This window comes from Ceratotherium simum, chromosome 25, assembly GCF_057802395.1.
Source record: "Ceratotherium simum simum isolate JZ-2026a chromosome 25, ASM5780239v1, whole genome shotgun sequence".
In the NCBI taxonomy this organism is placed as follows: Eukaryota; Metazoa; Chordata; class Mammalia; order Perissodactyla; family Rhinocerotidae; genus Ceratotherium; species Ceratotherium simum.
Window position 1 is genome coordinate 11662202 of NC_141924.1, and position 17940 is coordinate 11680141.

Below are 17940 nucleotides of genomic sequence, written 5' to 3' on the forward strand. Positions count from 1 at the left end.
ACCAGACAGCTGCTGTGAGCAGAATGAACATAAATACTCACTGGAAATTTACTTTATTAACCAGTTAAGTATGCATTCACCTGCAGTATAAAAATGACCTTTAATTATAAACAATATACTCAATGGGCAAGTTTTCTTGTTAAACTCAGTATCTGTAGAGCTAGGATAAAAGCAGCTGTTTGCTAGCTAGTCAGCCATTTTGGCCAAGTTATCTTGAATAAAGGAACTTAAGGGTTTATTAAGAAAGAATTCTTACTCTCTTCATACTCTGTTCTCTGCAGTGCTTTCTAACAGCTTTTGGGTGCAAATTTTCCTCGGCATCCTTTTGCACTCAGCCTTTTACAGGTAGGTAGTGCTTAAGAAAATTTACGGAGGACTAAAGCCTAAGTCCTTTTACTTTTCCTCCATCTGAAGGTAGGTGAGTTTGTCCCCTTCACAGTAATACTGTTTTACTGAGATTTGCTATAGCAGTTGGGCCTAGAAAGAATTTTCTGCTCTTGTGTTCACCATAACAGGACAGGGAGATCAGACAGCCCCAGAAAACCTCTTCCATATCGAGTGTGGGACTGTTAATTTTTTTTATGCTATTACCAGTATTGTTCATTTACAATGTAGTTAAAGGGGGAAGGCTCCACTGCATTCTTTGGCTGAGGCTTGAGAGTGCTTGCTGGTTTGTAAGATCTAAATATTTGAGGTGTTTGTTTTGTTTTCCTTTTAAAATTCTTCAGGGAGAGAGAAGGGATTGTTTCTGAGGGGTTCTGAAAGTATGGTTGAATGTGCAACATACAGGTAGGTTGTCAGCATAAGCTGAAATATATGCATGTAAGAACTTTGACATCTTTTTTTTTTTTTTTCACTTTCTTCTTTCTTAACTTTACTTCTCTTTTTTTCTCCTTATAGAAGTTGAGGCCAAGGGAGGATGGTAGGCACAGGAAAAACATGGCAAAACTGTTTGTGCTTTGAAACCAAAGTGTTTCCCCAAAAAAGTTGCCTAAGCACTGACCAGTCCATTGTAGACATTTCTTTCTACACCAAAATTCTGATTTTCTTTTTAAAAAAAAAAAAAGAGGTGCCACCACAGGGGATGTCCTACTCTCTTGCAGGTCCGAAAAGCATCCCTTCCCAGGAGAGGTCTCTGGGCAAGCAGTGGGTGTTTGGTCTGCTGCTTGCTTCCTTTTTTCCACCAGGGATGTTGGCAATCATCAAGTCAAAATAACAGCATATCCAAAATCTCAAAAGCTATTGTGGCCCGATTACAGCTGAAATTGAGCAGAGTTTTTCCTGTATAGCTCTAGAATAACTCTTCTGCCTCCATGTCTGTCACTCATAATTCAGGTTCTGTCTTTGCTTCAGAACATGAGCAGAAGAGTCCTCATCTGATGCTAGTTATTGCAGTCATGGTTAAAACTCACTTAGGGAAAAGATTTCAATATTAACCTATGGGGCTGCTTCTCCCCAATCCCTCCCTAACAATTCATTGTGTGGACTTATCTCATCTAAAAGGTTGGTGGCTTTTGCTTGGGATCAGTGCTCTATTCATGTCTTTGCTGGTCTCTCAACACATTCCTGTTGCGTTAAGACTTGAAAGATTTGTAGATGTGTGATGTTCAGGCACAGGATGCTAAGAGCTATGTTACTATTCTTAGTTTGTAAATTGTCCTTTTGATACCATCTTGTTTTCTTTTGTAGGTATAAATAAAACACTGTTGACAATAAGGTGTGAACTTTTTATTGCTTAAAAATTGACTGTAGTCCAAGAGTAGTCTTCTTACAGTTTTTATTTGCTTCAAGACCAAGGTTGAGGATGTTGGATTGACTAGTCACCTTAGCACCTAAAAATGTGAAAGGGAGGTGGGATTGATTGGTCTTAATGCAAAAATTTGAGTTACAAAGCAACAAGACAGAATACCTGGTAGGTAAAGGCTTGGGTATCTGTTTCCTCATCAGTAAAACGATCATCGTGCTAATGGTACCCATGTAGGTTGTTATTTGGTTTTAAGTAATGAGTGTGGGGCTACTGTGAGCCACAGTAAGAATCAAGTCAGTTTTAAAGGTGAGGCACGAAACTACTTAAATCTAGCCAAAGCTGGTAAATTTGGTTTGCTTGTGGCTTGAAGGCAGGTTAGAAATGAAATAATATTTCACACCCATATGGCTATCACCTTCATAGCTTGATTGCCTAAATTTTGTGGTCTCCTACCTAGAAGGTGAAGATTACCACAACAGCAGACTTCTGATACTTGGCCTGTGGTCTTCATTTGGGACATTGGCCTTATACACAGAGGAATATCTTTCCAGATTGGGATTGACTTGTTTCTTTGCATAAGTCTCCCACTAGCACCTTAGAAAGCGGTAGTTTATTTGACCCATTCATGGGTTTGTCACCTAAGGTTTCTTGATGTTCCAGTTGATGTTGTGAGGCACCATATTTGAGGTTTTTCATTACCTCTTTAAGGGAGATATTATTGATGAGAATGTCTTCTAGATGGAATGATCAGTGCTTTGCTGAAGTCCATGCTAAGCATTTTTCTGGCTTTAATTTTAATGTTTGGTCTGAGTCATGTATAAGTCACCCAGGAGAACATTTCATATAGTTTGCTCCATGTACTTGTTGAGGTGTAGAACATCTCAGGGCCCTCAAATTGGCATTGGGAGACTTAACTTCTTTCCTTTAAGGACTAGAAGAAAATAGAGATTAAATTAGAATTTACCATACTGATGAAAGGACTCCTTTATAACTTGGGGCGTAATCTTAGTATCTCTAATGCCCAGTTCACAGTATATATTCAGATGTTAAAGCCAAGGGAGAAACTCCATTGCAGGTTAATTGCAGACTCACTGACCCCTATCTTGGTTACTGATTCCACCACCACCAACTCCCTCGGGCCGTAAATTTAGCAGTTGGCCTCTATTCCACATCTCATGTCCAGTCCATCAGCCATCCCTCATAACGCCACTGGATAGAGCTGTCCACATCTCTGTTTCCACTGATTACCTCTTGCTGGACAACTGCAACTACCCATAAGAAGTCTCCCTGCTTTGGCTGCCTTATACCCCACGCAGAATCTGGTGGGTTGGTTTTTTAAATGACCCTCCAAATGGCAGCAGTTTGCAATCAGAATGCAATGCAAGGGCCGGCTCGTGGCTTAGCGGTTAAGTGCGCGCGCTCTGATGCTGGCGGCCCGGGTTTGGATCCCGGGCGCGCCCCGAGGCACCACTTCTCCGTCTAGCGCGAGGCCGAGTCCCACGTACAGCAACTAGAAGGATGTGAACCTATGACATACAACTATCTGCTGGGGCTTTGGGGGGAAAAAATGAATAAATAAAATCTTTAAAAAAAAAAGAATGCAATGCAAACCCCTTACCCTAACCTGTGAGGTCCTGTGTGATTGATCTTGCTTGACCTCTGATTCAATCTCCAGGTTTATAGATTTTGACCACACTTGCCTTTTTGTCCTTTATCACACCAAGCTAGTTCCTGCCTTAGGGCTTATACATACGCTGTTCTCTGGAATGGTTTTCTGCTATAGTTTCCTAACTAGATATTGTATCAAATGTCATCTCATGGCTGTCTTCCCTGTATACAGTGTTTGCACAGTACATATAATACTCTATTGGTCTGTATTACTTTTTTCATGGCCCTTGTTTCCTGAAAAACTTCCCGTTAGGATGTAAGCACCGTGAGGAGCAGAGACTTGCTTCTGTTCTCTTCTATATCCCTTCAAATTGAATGGATGAGTAACTCCTTAGGCCAGTGCCAGCAACCACTCTGCTCTCCCAGCACCTACCTTTGGTCACGTACAAGTAGAAGAAGTCACAGTAGAAGATGGTTTGTACTACTCCAGACACCACTGCAATTTGGTCATAGAAATTCTCAGTCTGGTACCGCCTGATCCAGTTAGCCAGGTAGAGTGCCCGGTACAACCCGAGAAAGAACAGGTAGTGAGTAGTGATGGTCTCAGCCTCGCCAGTCTTGCTGATCATGAAGAGCTGGGGCAGGATGGCCACTGATTCCAGGTAGATAGAGAAAGTCCAGAGGATCTGAGCCAAAGAGAAATGGCCAGAGGAAGCTGATCAAGACCAAGGAGACCATCTCTTTAAAAGAACTGAATTACTAAAATAATATGTTTATCGGAGAGAATACAGTGAAGCAAAAAACCACATTCTTGAAATTTTTAATATTTTAATCAGTACCTCATTCCACTCCTTGCTCTGTAAATACAAAATATTTTTTAAAAGTCCAAGCATGCTGATTTTTTCACAACATAGCATGAACTGTAGAACATAACTTCTAATTGTTGCAGAATTTTATTGTATAAACTCGTCTTAAATGAGGCTGTGGTTTCTCAAAATACAGTCCATGAACACCAGCATCAAAATCTGAGATGCTTGTTGCCCCACAGTTTTCTTGGGCCACAACCCAGACCTGCTGAGTTAGAATCTTGGCCTGGTCTTGCTCTAGTGTCGCTCAAGGCTTGCTGGACAGGTCTCAGCAGCCGAAAGTGGTGCTGTGATGCCTGCTTTGTTCATGAGCATGACTGTTTAGATGTGCCCATTTTCACGTGGAGCAGTGTGAATAGCTGGTTGCCAATTTCTAAACTTATAACTGAACAATATGTAGTAGTCACGCTTGTAGCAGAAAGCAAGCCCAGCCATTACTAAGAGTCTGGAGGGAAGGATGTTAGGGAGCATGTTTACCTTTGGGGATTAGTACTCTGGGTCCCTGCCCTTACCTCCAGGGGAGTGAAACTGTAGTTCTCAAGGAAGGAGAGGCCAATGACCGGGACCAGAAGAAACTCCAGGCGGAATGTGTCATTCTCACTATCAAACGTTTTCCGAAATGTCCCATAGATCATGTACACTGTGACATAGGCACAGAGGAGAAAAACCACCTAAAAAGAGAGAGAGACATGAGAATCAGTGAAGTCATTTCCCAGCCTATTAGCTGGGCTTCAAGGCCACTCTGAGTTGGGACCTACCAAACCCAAGAGCTAATGCTCTGCCTTAAGGTGGAAGAGGTGAAATGTGTTTTCAATTTCTCCTAGGTCAGTGGCCTAGAACCTGAAGCTAATGACCCTTTTGTTAAGTAACTGATTGTGCTACCATGAAGACTCAAAGGTGCCTAGGCATCTCCTCACAGGACAGCATTAGGCAAAAAAACCTGGACTGGTCTTTGTTGGGGAAATCAGCAGTAGTGTTGCAGGGACCTCAGCTTCTTGGATCTGCATCAGTCACTTGTGAGCATTCTTCTCCAAGGACTAACATCCCTGGAATCAGTTGATCGTTGCTCCTACAGAAAAACTCTCTAATTACAGTAGCTGTTTTCCAGCATATAATGATTTTATGGTCTGGCCTTGAACCTTCTAGGCCAGAGGTTCTCAAACTTGAATGTGCATCAAAATCACATCGATGGCTGCCCTTCCCCTGCCCCCAGAGTTTCTGATTTAGTACATCTGAGTGGGCCTGATAATTTGCATTTCCAGCAAGTTCCTAGGTGATGCTGATGCTGCTGGTCCAGGACCACACTGGCCTCGAGAACTCCTATTTGTACTTCAAAAGTCAGGTTAAGTTATTTCCTCGAATTCTTTTCTCACCAGAATGAGGCACATATAACTCTGTCACCATATCTCCATGTGAAAATATCCACTGCTGCCCATGATCACATGTTCGGTGAGTGTCTCTGTACCAGTCTGTCTCCCCTATGAGAGAAGACTCCTACAAGAGGGTCCATATCCTGTCCACCTCTGAATCCGAGCCCCTAACTCAAGGCCTGGCACAAAACAAATGCTGGAATGAGTGAATGAATCAGTGGAATCGGTGATGACGTCTTCACTTCACACAAGTGGAAACTGGCCTCTTTAAGGTTCCCAAACCTCATTCAGCCATGCCAACAGCTAGGTCTGCAGTCACTGCCAGGATTGCCCAAGTCAGACCCTTGACTTGTGGTATTTGCTACTTGTGTGTTGGATTTAAGTAAGCAGTGATTTTAGGACCTCAGACTGAAGTTTACACTGAGTTCAACACCCTGCAAGTAAAAGCATCCTCTGTTCCACCAATTCTAGGAATGACATGCTTGGAATCCCAAAGGGACATCTCTGATATGGAGGAGAAAGAGAACTTGCTTTGGTTAAATATTTTCTGGGTGCTAGGCACTTGACGTGTAATATTTCAAGTAATCTTCACAATAGCCCTGCAAGATAGGTAGGATTCCCCCCATGTAGCCTTTCTTCCTTAAAAATAGGACTCCTATCAGACGATGTGCCTAAAAACTACATTTCCCAGCTTCCTTTGCAGATAAGGATGGTCAGTGACATGTAGATTGAAGTCACCGGGTAGAGTTTGGGGAAAGCTCTTTTAAAAGGGCTTACCCAGCTGGCAGGCACCCTGTTGCTCTTTCTCCCCTTCCTCCTCCTTCCTGCCCAGAATGTGATATGACAGTAGGCGCTCTAGCACCCAGTTTGTGACCCTGAGGCAACCTTGAGGATAGATATCACATTCAGGACCAGCTATATAATTTGCAGGGCCTCTAGTTCAAAAATTAAGAATTCCAAGGTGGCAACAGCAGAGCATTAAACCAAGCATGGGGCCCTTCTAAGCAACTGCATGGGTCACACACCCATGAATCCTGGTCACACTAAAGACAGCAGAGCAGAAAGTTAAAGGGAGCTACCATCCCAGCCGTCGACTGTCCACCTCCAGACTTCATGTTACGAGTGAGGTAAAAATAAAATCTTACCTACTAAAATAACTCTTATTTTAAGTCTCTGTTACCAGCATCCAAGCAGTTACAGCTCACTTTTCTGACTTGGAAACCTGGGCTTCTTCCACTAAACTCTGTTGCCTTAAAGAGCTAGGATGGCTGGTGAAAAGCTCAGAAAATGCCTCACCCCAACATAACCTAACAATTATGGCCCAGGGCCTGGGTCATCAGAGTGGAACTGAGAGAGGCTCAGTCTCTCCTTCTGTAAAACGGCCATGCGTCAAAGCAACAGTTTCCCGTCACAAAATTAAATCCAAACTGTTAACCTGCACCGTCTGCCCTCGCCCAGCCCGCTGTCAGCATCCCCACCACCAGCGGGCGGCCCTCGTCTGCTGAGCTCCCCACGCGCCCTCCTTCAGTTTGTCCTTTGAATACACCAAGCTCGTGCCTGTTCTGGGGGTCTTGGCACCAGCTATTCCTTCTGCTTCAAATGTTCTTCCTCTTATCTTCACATGACTGATTCCTGTGTCACTCAGATCTCAGCTTTCATGTCACCTCTTCAGAGAGGCCCTTCCTGATCACGCTCCCTGAACAGCTCCCTATTTGCTCTCTGTCGTGTAACCCTATGTTTAAAACATTGTTTTTAATAATCGAAGGAAACATCACCTTATTTTCATTATTTAATTATCCCTAACCCTAACCCAAGTTTTTCTTGCTTGTTTTATTATCTGTCTCCCCAGTTAGAATGTAGATTCCATGAAAACAGGAGCCTTGTATGTCTTCTTCAGGTACGTGGCTTACAGTAGGTGCTCAATAAATATTTGTCGGATGGATGGACGAATAAGTTCTCTGAAAGCTCAGGGTACCATGTTTGATTTTTTGCTTATTTTTTAACCATTATAATGGCTAACCTTCATTGAATGTTTAATATATGACAACTATTGTGTATTCACATTTATTTCCTCGTTTAATTTTCACAACAAAACCCTCTGAGGTAAGTACTAGTAGCTTCACTTTGCAGATGAGGAAACTGAGCACACAGAGGCTAGAGGCCTTGCCCAGGCCTGGGTCCCACAGCTTCTAACAGCCCGAAGTCAAACCCTGGTCTGCCTGGCTCCACAGCCTGAGTCCCCAAGCCTACTGTCTCACCGTTGGGGGGCTCAGCAGGCCCCACCACCATGGCCGCCCGTCCCCCTCACCTTCATCACTGTGTTGTAGATGGAGATGAAGTTGGTGAACAGGTCCAGGTACCTAGTGGTGAAGACGAGAGCGAAAAGGATCTGGCTCTTCCCAGAGATACCTATGGCCAGACGGGGACAGGAGACAATGAGAACACAGACTCCCAGGCCCATGCACACTCAAGAAGCCCAGAGCCTGAGCGGGAAAGACCTCTAGAGTGTCCGATCGCACTTAATGACGACACTCTGTCCAGGGCACTGTTGCTCTCCGAGGGTTAGGAAACACCCCTTCCACTGGATCACTTGAGCCTTTGTTCCCCTCATCAGGCTGTAATCTGTCTCCTAGTCTCCAAATAAAGACACGAACACCGAGTTCCCAGTGCCCCTGCGTGTGCCTGCCTGGGTTCTTGCTCTGGGGAGGGCGTCGGGGGTGGTGTGAGTTGGGCTTGGTGGGGAGTGTCGAGGCTTCTTTTCGCTCCACCCCCAGAGTTCCACTGACAATCCCCAAGTCTCCATCTTTTGGAGAACAACGCTCTGATTTTACAAGGTGTTGATTCACCAAGGAGACTGGAGCAGGCGGAGGAAGGCGCAGGGCCAGCGGAACATTCTATTTTATTTTCCAAATTTTAAAGATTAAAAATGCATTTTCTAGTTATAAAAGTTATAACTATTTTTACTCTTTGTAAAACAAGAAACAGATAATACATAGAGATATAAATAAAAAAGCAGCAGTCACCTGAATCCCAAAGCCTCAGTGTGCGTCCTTCCAGATCTTTGCTGGCACACACGTGCACACGACATATGTGCACACATATGACACATAGAGACGCATCGAGTTGACAGAACTGGGGTCATACTTTCCATGCTATTTGCTGACCTGCTTTGGCCTCTTTCTTTAACTTTTCATTTTGAAATAATTTTAGATTTACAGAAGAAGTGTAAAGACAGTACAGAGTTCCCATATACCCTTCACCCAGCTTCCTCTAATGTTAACATCGTGCATAATCACAGAACATTTACCAAAACTAAGAAACTCACATTGGTATAGCACTATTGCCTGAACTCCAGACTTGATTCAGATTTCACCAGTTTTCCCACTGACACCCATTTTCTGTTCCAGGATCCAATCCAGGAATTAAAGCTGCATTTAGCCATCATGCTCCATAGTCTCCTTTTGGCTACTTTTTTGATACATCATGGAGGTGGTTGCAGGATCAGGCCAGCGGATGCCCTGCCTCCCTTGTCTCTTGCCTTATCAAGCCCACACCAGTCTGGATACTTCACCAAACCACTCCCCTCAACAACGCCCATGGCTCTGTATCCAAAGGTCACCTCTGTCCTCCCTCACCCAGTCTCTCAAGAGCCAGCTTAGCACTCCGTCTGTCCCGAACCACACTCTTCCCCTGGCTTCTGCAACTGTCCACACTGCTGGCTTCTCACCTCCTCTGGGCGCTCCTGTCCTCCCCGCCACCTAGTCCTCAGAGAGCTACATTCCTTCTCCCCCTGTCCCTGTGCCATCTCATCCCACATGCCAGAGACACTCTGGCTCTGGACTCTCCTCCAAGTTCTGACCTATATATTCCTGTCTGACCAACTCATCATCTCCCCTCAAACTCCCTCCTTCTCCTGTCTCCCCTCCTTCATAAATGCCACCATCATCCCGTCCGTGCTCAAGCTAAAAAACCGAGAGCCATCCTTGAGTCTCTCTCCCCTTATTCCTCCCCCTCCATATTTCTCAGCCCCACTGCCTCCAATCCGATGCCGCTCATTCGGCCCAGCCGCCCTACCCCAGTGATCCAACCAGTCTCCCCAAGTCCGTCCTTGCTGCCCACTCCTCCCCCAATTCCACTCAGCAACCAGTGGGCTATTTTTAAAATAAAATTCTGCTTGAAGCCCTTAAGTGGCTCCCAAATGCACTTAAAATAAAGACCCAAATCCTTATCATGGTTCTTGAAGCCCTGCCTGGGCTGCTCTCGTAGCCTCCCTGGCCCCCCATCTGATCACTCTCCCCCCACTCACTCCCTCCAGCCATGGGGATACGTCTGGGTTTTATTCTAAATGTAATGGAACAACTGGGGAGTTTGGCACCGAGAAGCGACATGACCCAATTCAGGGTCTGGTCCCCTTGTACGCCTGAACTGTGCCTTATCTAACTATTCCTATTCCTCTGGTACTGGACATTTGGGGGACGGGGACAATTTTAACAACTGAGGATGAACACCACTGAAGCCCCTAACATTCTGGAGAGCACTGGGTCCATGTGCCTGCGCCTCACACTCCTCCTCCCTAAAATGGGCATCCTCACACATCCGGGGCAGGCTCACAGGACTAAATAGGATTCAATGAGAACGTGAGTGGCTCCTGGCAGCAGAGGGGGCTGGCTGTGGGTGAAGAAGCCCCTCAGGGGGTGGAGTCCGGGCGGCAGTACTGACCGGAGGCCAGCTCCTTGGGCTGTGCCTGTTGCTCCGCCAGCTTACCAAGCCCTCACAGAGGCCTTGCCAGGGAGGCCCCAGGCCCATTTAGGAGGGCCCAGGAGGCAGCCCTGGTGAGGGACGCTTAGCTAACCCCCTCACACCTCACGCGGCCTTCCCCGACCCTCCCTTCTTTCCGTCCTCAGCCTGCCAGGCCCCTGGGCTTCACTCACATTTTCCTAGCACTTTGGGAGCCCTGGCGATCTTGAGCACAGTGGTTTTCACACTTTTTTGAAAGGAGTGAATAATTTCCACCAAAGCAAGCCGTACGGGGAGACCCAGGATATAGAAGAGAACATGAGCCGGTACCTGGCCAGAGTCCTTCAGGGGTCCACCGAGCACATATGGGACCCACTGACTGGGTGCAGCCCTTCCTCCCATTTGACAGATGGGGAAACTGAGGCCCAGGGTGACACAGTGCATCAGTGGTGGAGCAGAATGAAGCCCCAGTCTCCTGCCATCAGGGCTGGGTTAATGGGGGTCACACCAGGGCTGACAGGGCTGGCATCCAGACCACTCACCTCCTCAGATCTCTACCAGGCCTGTGCCGATCCCTCTCCACACACACACACACACACACACACACACGCCCCACCACCCAGCTGCCCTTTTCCTTTTCCCAGAGTGCTCAGCACCTCTAACAAACCCTATCATTTACTCGGTTGCTACGACCGTGGCTTGTCGGCACTCTCCCACTGCTGGCAAGTCAGCTCCACAGGCCAGGATCTCGGCCAGGTGCCTCGTCCAGTGGGCTGGGGAACAGCGCCCCCTCCTGGTCATGGTTGCTCACCAGGTCCAGGCCCAGGTCCGTGGAAATGCAGGAATGGGTCCCTTCCCCTCACTAGAGCCTTCTGCCCCTGCTCTCTTCTCTCAGTATTCCTGGCCCACTTTCCCTGAGTGGGAACCTGAGGGGCTGTAAGTGCCTTTCTCTCCGGAGACCCCAAACCAGAACGGCCTCCAGGTCTAGAACCTCTCCCTCTGCATTGACTCTCACATCAGCACCCACCCCTCACCCCTGCCAAGCCTCCTAGGCTGGCAGCCTCCACACTGCTCTCTCTGCTTCCTCTCTCCACACAGCTTCCACAGTGACCTTCCGAGCCCCCTCCCCTGCTCCCAAACCTTCCACGGCTCCCCAGTCCCAACTCCCTAGTCTGACAGACAAGGCCCTTTCACATTTGGACCACCCGCCATCCTGGACTCATCTCCCTCCCAGACCACTCCCAAATTGGGCTGCTCACCCTTCCCTGGACGTGCCCTGCCCTCTGTGACCTCTGGGCTTTTGCACCCCCAGTGCCCTTCTCACAGCACACCCTTCCTGGGGGACACCCTGCTCATCTTCCACGAGCCAGCACAGAGCTGCTCCCTCCATGAAGCCATCAGGGGTCTGCTCTCTGCCTCCTTGAGCCCCACGAGGAGCCTGCGTTCATCTCTGTATCCCCTCACCCCAGTACCAAGAACAGGGCCAGTGCCCCAGGACACCAGCGGGCAAAGATGGCTGCAGGAGGCTCGGGCAGCCTCTTAATGCACTGGATCTGTTTGGCCACCACCAATCCAGCCCTGAAACTTCTCCAAACATCCAGCAGGGCAGTCAGACTGCTGGGCAAAAGGCGGACCCCTCCCACCCTCCCCGGGCTTCTGCTCAAGGGCAGCTCCATGCCCACCTGGGCCGGGCTGGTGCCCCTCCTGCCACATCACAGCTGCCTGTGCCACACGCAGGCGGGGGAGGGAGCAGGGCCCAGCCTGGGGAGATGTCTGGGAGGCAGCAGGGGAGAGTGATGGGGGGAAGAAAAGAGAAGACCCTAAGAGTTGGGGGCCACTTCCTGTGGAGGTACTTCCCCTGTCCCCACACCTCCAGTCCCCCATCCTGGGCCTGAGTGAGAACAGAGAAAACAATGGGCTCAGGAGAGTGCTGCTCCTGTGCAGCAAAGGGGAGGACTGGCGGGAGGGAGGGGTGTCACCTCTTTCTCCTCCTCCTCTTCCAACTAGCAGTGACAATGCCAAGGGGGGAGGGAAGGAGGGAATGGGGGCTCAGCCCACCCTCCCTCCATAGTCTCCAGGGTCCTCCTTCTTTGATGTGGTACAACTTGAAATTTTCTTTGGAAGCTGAGCTGTGCAAAAAACAGTTTCAAGCACCCCCAAGCTGAAGTCCCCACCCTGAACAGACCTTCAGGCCTCCACCCGCACCCCGCCCAAGCATGGGATTGGCAGCGGAGGCGAGGTGGTGGCCTAGGCCCCCGCTCCCCGGTCCCCCACCTCCCGCCCGGGGCGCCCCTCACCCGCGCAGCACTTGGACCTCCAGATCTTCCCCAGGAGCAAGATCATGGCCAGGAGGTGGCTCAGGTCGCCGAGGATACGGAACACGTTCATGGTCCAGCCCGCCGGCCCTGCGCCCGCGCGCAGCCAACTCCTGGAAACTTTGTGGCGGGCGAGGCGGCTGCCACGTCCCGGCCTCTGGTCCCGCGCCGCTGCCCGCGCCCCCGAGCTCCGCGCTCCCGCCCCGGCCCGCCGCTCCGCCAGCGCACTCTTGGCAGGGCGGTGACGTGGCCAGGCCGGCCGCCGCGCCAGGGGAGCCAGGAAGCGCCGCCGCCCGAGATCCCGCCTCCCGGCCCAGCCCAGCGCCTCGGTCCCGGGGCGGGGCGGCCCGGCCAGGCCGGGGGGCTTCCGGCCCGCCGCCCGCCGCCGCGGCCGCTCTGTGCCTGCGGGGTGCCCGCCACGTCCGACGCCCGGGAGGTGCCCGCCGGGAGCCGAGGCCTTTGCGTCCCCTCCTTGGAACCCGGGGTGCTCCCGCACACGACCTTGGGCAAGCCACTGGGCCCCCTCTCTGCCTCAGTTCCCTCATCTGTACACAGGGCTAATAACACCTGGCCGGGTGAAGGGGGGTCCTGCGTGTGGCATGAGCCAACCAGGTTGGAAGCACCCCATGGATGGTGACCCACTGCTATCATCATCATCATCCTGGGGTTTGAACGCCTCATGGTTGGCTGGGGAGAAGAGCGGGAGCCGGGTTCCCCACCTCTCACCTGTTAATTAGAATAGCCACCTTGTCCTGACCTGAGCTATCCGAGGTGGACAGTAGTAACAAACGCCACTCAGGTCTGGAGTCAGCCTGACCTCCCTTCCAGCCTAGGTGCTGAATGCCTTCCCCACTCTTGGCCTCAGTTGTTGCATCTGTAAAATGGGGTTACTGTGAGTATGGAAGAGGTCAAGTCCTCAGGGAGATCCAGGGCCCTCACTCCCGTCTCCATCTTCTTGGTATGACAAGATGTTAAACAGGAGCACAGGCCAGGAGAGACTCCAGAGGGCTGCGGGATGTTGGCCAGCAAGTTGGGAGGCAGGAAGGGTGAAGGGTGAAGGACTACCGGGGGGCGTCCTTCCTGTGCTGTGTGGCCTGAGCAGGTTGGCCACCCTCTCTGGGACTTGGTCTCTGCATCTGTAGGAGTGGACTGCATGAGGTAAGGGCACTTACCACCTCCCTCCTTTTGATCCCTGTATCTCCTTCTCCCACTCAGGACCTTCATCTCACCCTAAACTACTGGCGTCCTCCCACCCCCGCCCCCTGCCACAGATAGCCAGAGGCTTTGCCATGAGGATGTCTGTCACTCCTTGTGACCCTTCCACGGCCTCCTCACCGTGGCTCCCAGGGCAAGGCAGTCCTTTGAGACTCAGACTGCGGTCCAAGGACCAGCAGCATCTGTATCACCTGCTGGGAATGCAGAATCTCAGGACGCACCCCAGGCCTACTGAATCAGAGTCTGCAGCTAAACAAGATCCCTGGGTGATTCGTGTGCGCTTGAGAGGCTTTCTGATCTAAACAATCCTATGAGGGAGGTACTGTTATTATTACCAGTTTACACCTGGGAAACTGAGGCACAGAGAGGTTAAGTAATTTGCTTAAGGTCACACAGACCTTATAGGTCACTAAATAGTGTCTGGATTCCAACACACAGTCTGACTCCAGGGCTCATGCAATGAAATCATATCATTATACTGTCAGTTGTCATGGGAGGTGATGAGCTCCCTGTCATGAGAGGGTGGGTGCCCATTTGTCAGGGAACTCCTGTCCTGGCTGGGAGGTTGGGATAACAATAGCTACCAAGTATTGAACATCTACTGGGTGCCAGGCACGTAAGTCAGGTTCTCTCCGTTCAGCCTCCACAGGCACCCTCTGAAGCAGGTTTTAAATCCTCTCTTTGCAGGCGACTGCCACTGAGGCCCAGAGACGTGAGATTTATGGTCCACATCCCTCTGGGTGGACCTCTAGGTTCTGAATGGGCCACTCTGGTCCCTGCTCCCCCCAACCCTGCCCAGATGCCTCCCTTCCAGCCGGTGCCCAGAGAAGGCGGTGGCTATTTAAATCCCTCAGGTGTGGCTACCGTTCTCTCTGCCCAACCAGCTGGCATCTCCTTCTCAGCACCCACCTCCTCCCCAAGCCAGGGAAAAGCACGTGCATTTGCCATTTGGTGAAACATCTGTCCTCCTGAGAAGCAGCCCCGACTGCCAGCGGGGGGCTGGAACAAGGCTAGAATCCTCCTCCTCCCTCTGTTTCTCCAGGGAGACCACAGCAGAACTGGCCAAGGCCAGGGGAGGTCTGCGGAGGGACCACCATGGTGGTGGAGAGGAAAGGACCCAGGCCGGGTGGTCCCAGGGCCAAGATCCTGTCCTGGGCCTGCCATAGTGGTCTTGAGGCTGCCATGTCCCCTCCTTGGGCCTCAGCTTTCCCATCTATTAATGAGGATAATGAAGACAGAAGTATTGCTGATGGGTTGCTTAGTCCTCCTCGCATCTGGTCTTCCCAATCTCCCTATGAAACTGATATTCCCCGTGTCTCAAGACAGGGAGCCCATCACCCTCATTTTACAGATGAGGGAACTGAGGCTCAAACTTGTCTCTTGCTCCCCCAGGTCACACAGACCTCCTCTCCCCACTGTGTCCTTAGTACTCAGCCCTGTGTTTGTCACACCTACCCCATCTTCAAGGTGGAGCATTTTTCAAAGCTCCCGGTGAGGAGGGAAAATCCCCTACCCCTTGGCTCTAGCCCCTGCCAGCGCTCTGGCCACTGCACCATCAGACACTGATGCTGTCCCTGATGCTGGCTGGTTCTGGGCAAATCCCTCACCCCTGCGAGTCTCGCTTTGCTGGTACCCAAGATGTGTCTGCTACAGGAACGCAATCGAGGGGAAGACAAGAGGGAAATTTCCTTCACTCAAAGGGCAAGGATTCTTTTTCCCTCATTAACAAAGCAAATTGTATGTTCAAAGTCAGATTTATGGGAGAGAGAATGGGGGAGTTGCTCAATTATAGAAAAAAAGTATATATAACCTTTTTTTTCTTCCCTTTGTTATATTTCACCACTATATTGAATACTCTGCCAACTGCCTCAAATTCTGCGCGGAAGGAAAGTATGGCTGTAAAGTGAAAATCATGAACCTGCGGACACTCCACCACGTAATGGGCTGCCTCTCGACCGGCAGGGCCCTGGAAGGAAGGGGGAGCTATGGGTCCCTAGGGGCCGCTATGGCGTCTTCCGGCCTCGGCGAGTCGACGCTCCCCTGTGGAAGGAATGAACTTTTCCCAGGCAGCCCTGAGGTCCCGCCCGGGAGGCGCGGACGAGTCCATTCCCTAAGAGAGTCGGGGTGACCTGAGGGCAGCCTTTCTCTTCTCGCGGTTCCGCCCCAGGTATTCCCAAAGCTCTTTCCCGGCTCGATATCTTTGATTGACATGCGGCAGGGCCAGTGCGGGGTCCCATTTTTGCAGAGAGGGAAACCAAGATTCCAAAACCTCTCCTCCACTTTCAGTTCCAAGTACAATTATTGAAGACCAGCTGTGTGCTGGGCGCCTTGCAGGTTGAATGTAGACGCAGCCTTGAGGAGCCCTGGGGCACTGTGGGTGGCGAATGTCTGTGCGTGGGTTGGATATGGCTCAGACGAGAGAGTAATTACCTCGGGTGTGGGGAGTCGGGAGGAAGACTGCAGTTAGGAAGGCTTCAGAGGATGCCCTAGTGGGTTTTGAAGGATGAGTAGGAGCTTGCCTCAAGGACAAAACCTGGGGGAAGAGGGAAGAGTCTCAAATAGAAGGAACCACATGCGCAAAGGCGCAGAGATAGATACGACCCGCCCTCCCAGCGCATTCTATTTGTACCGCAGAAAGGGGCCAATGAACGCGTAAAAGAAACAAAGAAAAGAATGATCATGGGTAGACACACCTTTGTTCCAGGCTCAAGCTCCACCACGTACGAGCTGTCCAAATTTAGGCAATTTATTTAATCTCTTCGGGTCATAGCGTTCTCACCGGTAACCTGGGTATAAACCAAGTACTGACTTCATAGGGTAGTTATCAGGGTCACAGTTAGCTAGGTATCTAAAGCGCTTCGCAAGGAACAAACCATGCAACAAACGCCAGCATCTTGCTCCCCTTTACCGGGCACGAGGCCCAGAGAGGGCCGGGCAAAGCAGAGCCGGGAGAAAACACGGAAATTCCCTGTCCTCAGAAGGCAATCACTCTCTCACCGGTTTATTCCCGGAGAAGTGCAAAAAAAACAATGAAAAACAACCTCTCGGCCCGAGGAAACCTGCTGGGGCGCTGGAAGTCTTGTGTATCTTGATCCGAGTGGTGGTTGTTACACGGGTTTTATACATATTTTTTTATTTTTTACATATACATACATACATTTTATACATATACATATACATATTTATACATAAAAATCCAAAGAGCAGTACTCTTAAGATGAATGTATTACTTTGTAAATTACCTCAATTAAAAGGAAAAGCAAAAGAATAACATAACTCTGGCCGCGACGCCCCCTCCCCTCGCCGCTGGCGACAGCCGTCTTTCTGAGACTCCAAACGCCACTCTCCGCGAGCGGCGCAGGCCCAGCTCTCTGCGCCCCAGCGCCCGGAGTCCGGCGCCGCGCGCCGGCCCGGCGAGGTTCCCAAGACAACCGCAAGCCGCTCGCCGTGTCTCCCGAGCGACGAGGCGCCAGCGAAGACCCGGAGCCCGGACTCCTGAACCGGAAGCACGGGGCGAGGCTGGAGAGAGACCGCGGCTCGCCAAGCGCGGAGGGGAGCGAGTCGGCGCCCTGAGTCCCTGCGCTGGCATTCCGAGGTCATCCGGCAAGCACGCTCTGACTGTGGCCACAAACTGCTGCTCAATATACCCCTGGGGATTCACTCTCAGCTTTCCAGGTGGGGAGATGGAGGGCTTGGCTGCTCCCCAGTGTCAGAGGGCGAAATGACGGCCAAAGCCAAGCCCTGCGCCCGGTGGCCTGTTTTCCAGCTTGTGCAGCGCAGCCGAGAGGAAGGCACGTAGGACTGGTGCTGGCACCTCCTTGGGTTCTGGTTCCAGCTCTTCTAGAAACTTGCTGTGTGGTCTTCAGTCCCCTCTCCTGTCTGGGTCTCAGTGATGGGACAACACCACTGTCTCAGAGTAGCTGTTACCGAGTATGTGAAATGACGAGTGTAAAAGCGGCTTATAAACTGTAAAGTGCTTTGCACGTGTCAAGGACCATCACTGTTGCCACTCTATTGCCTTCTTGTCCTCATCATCACCCCAGCCCCAACTGCAGCTTCGGTTAACAACCAGCTGCACAGTG

The 17940-nt window shown here is 50.5% G+C and overlaps 1 protein-coding gene across 1 annotated transcript; it reads right to left on the minus strand.

Annotated features, from left to right (window-relative positions):
* Positions 1-1043: 1043 nt before the first annotated feature.
* Positions 1044-12903, minus strand: KDELR3 (KDEL endoplasmic reticulum protein retention receptor 3). Its single transcript, XM_004437856.3, has 5 exons — positions 12626-12903; positions 7900-8000; positions 4734-4892; positions 3789-4041; positions 1044-2678 (listed from the first exon to the last, which is right to left on the minus strand). Exons 1-5 carry the CDS (start codon positions 12714-12716, stop codon positions 2638-2640), a joined length of 645 nt encoding a protein of 214 aa, XP_004437913.1. The 5' UTR covers positions 12717-12903; the 3' UTR covers positions 1044-2637.
* Positions 12904-17940: the final 5037 nt, after the last annotated feature.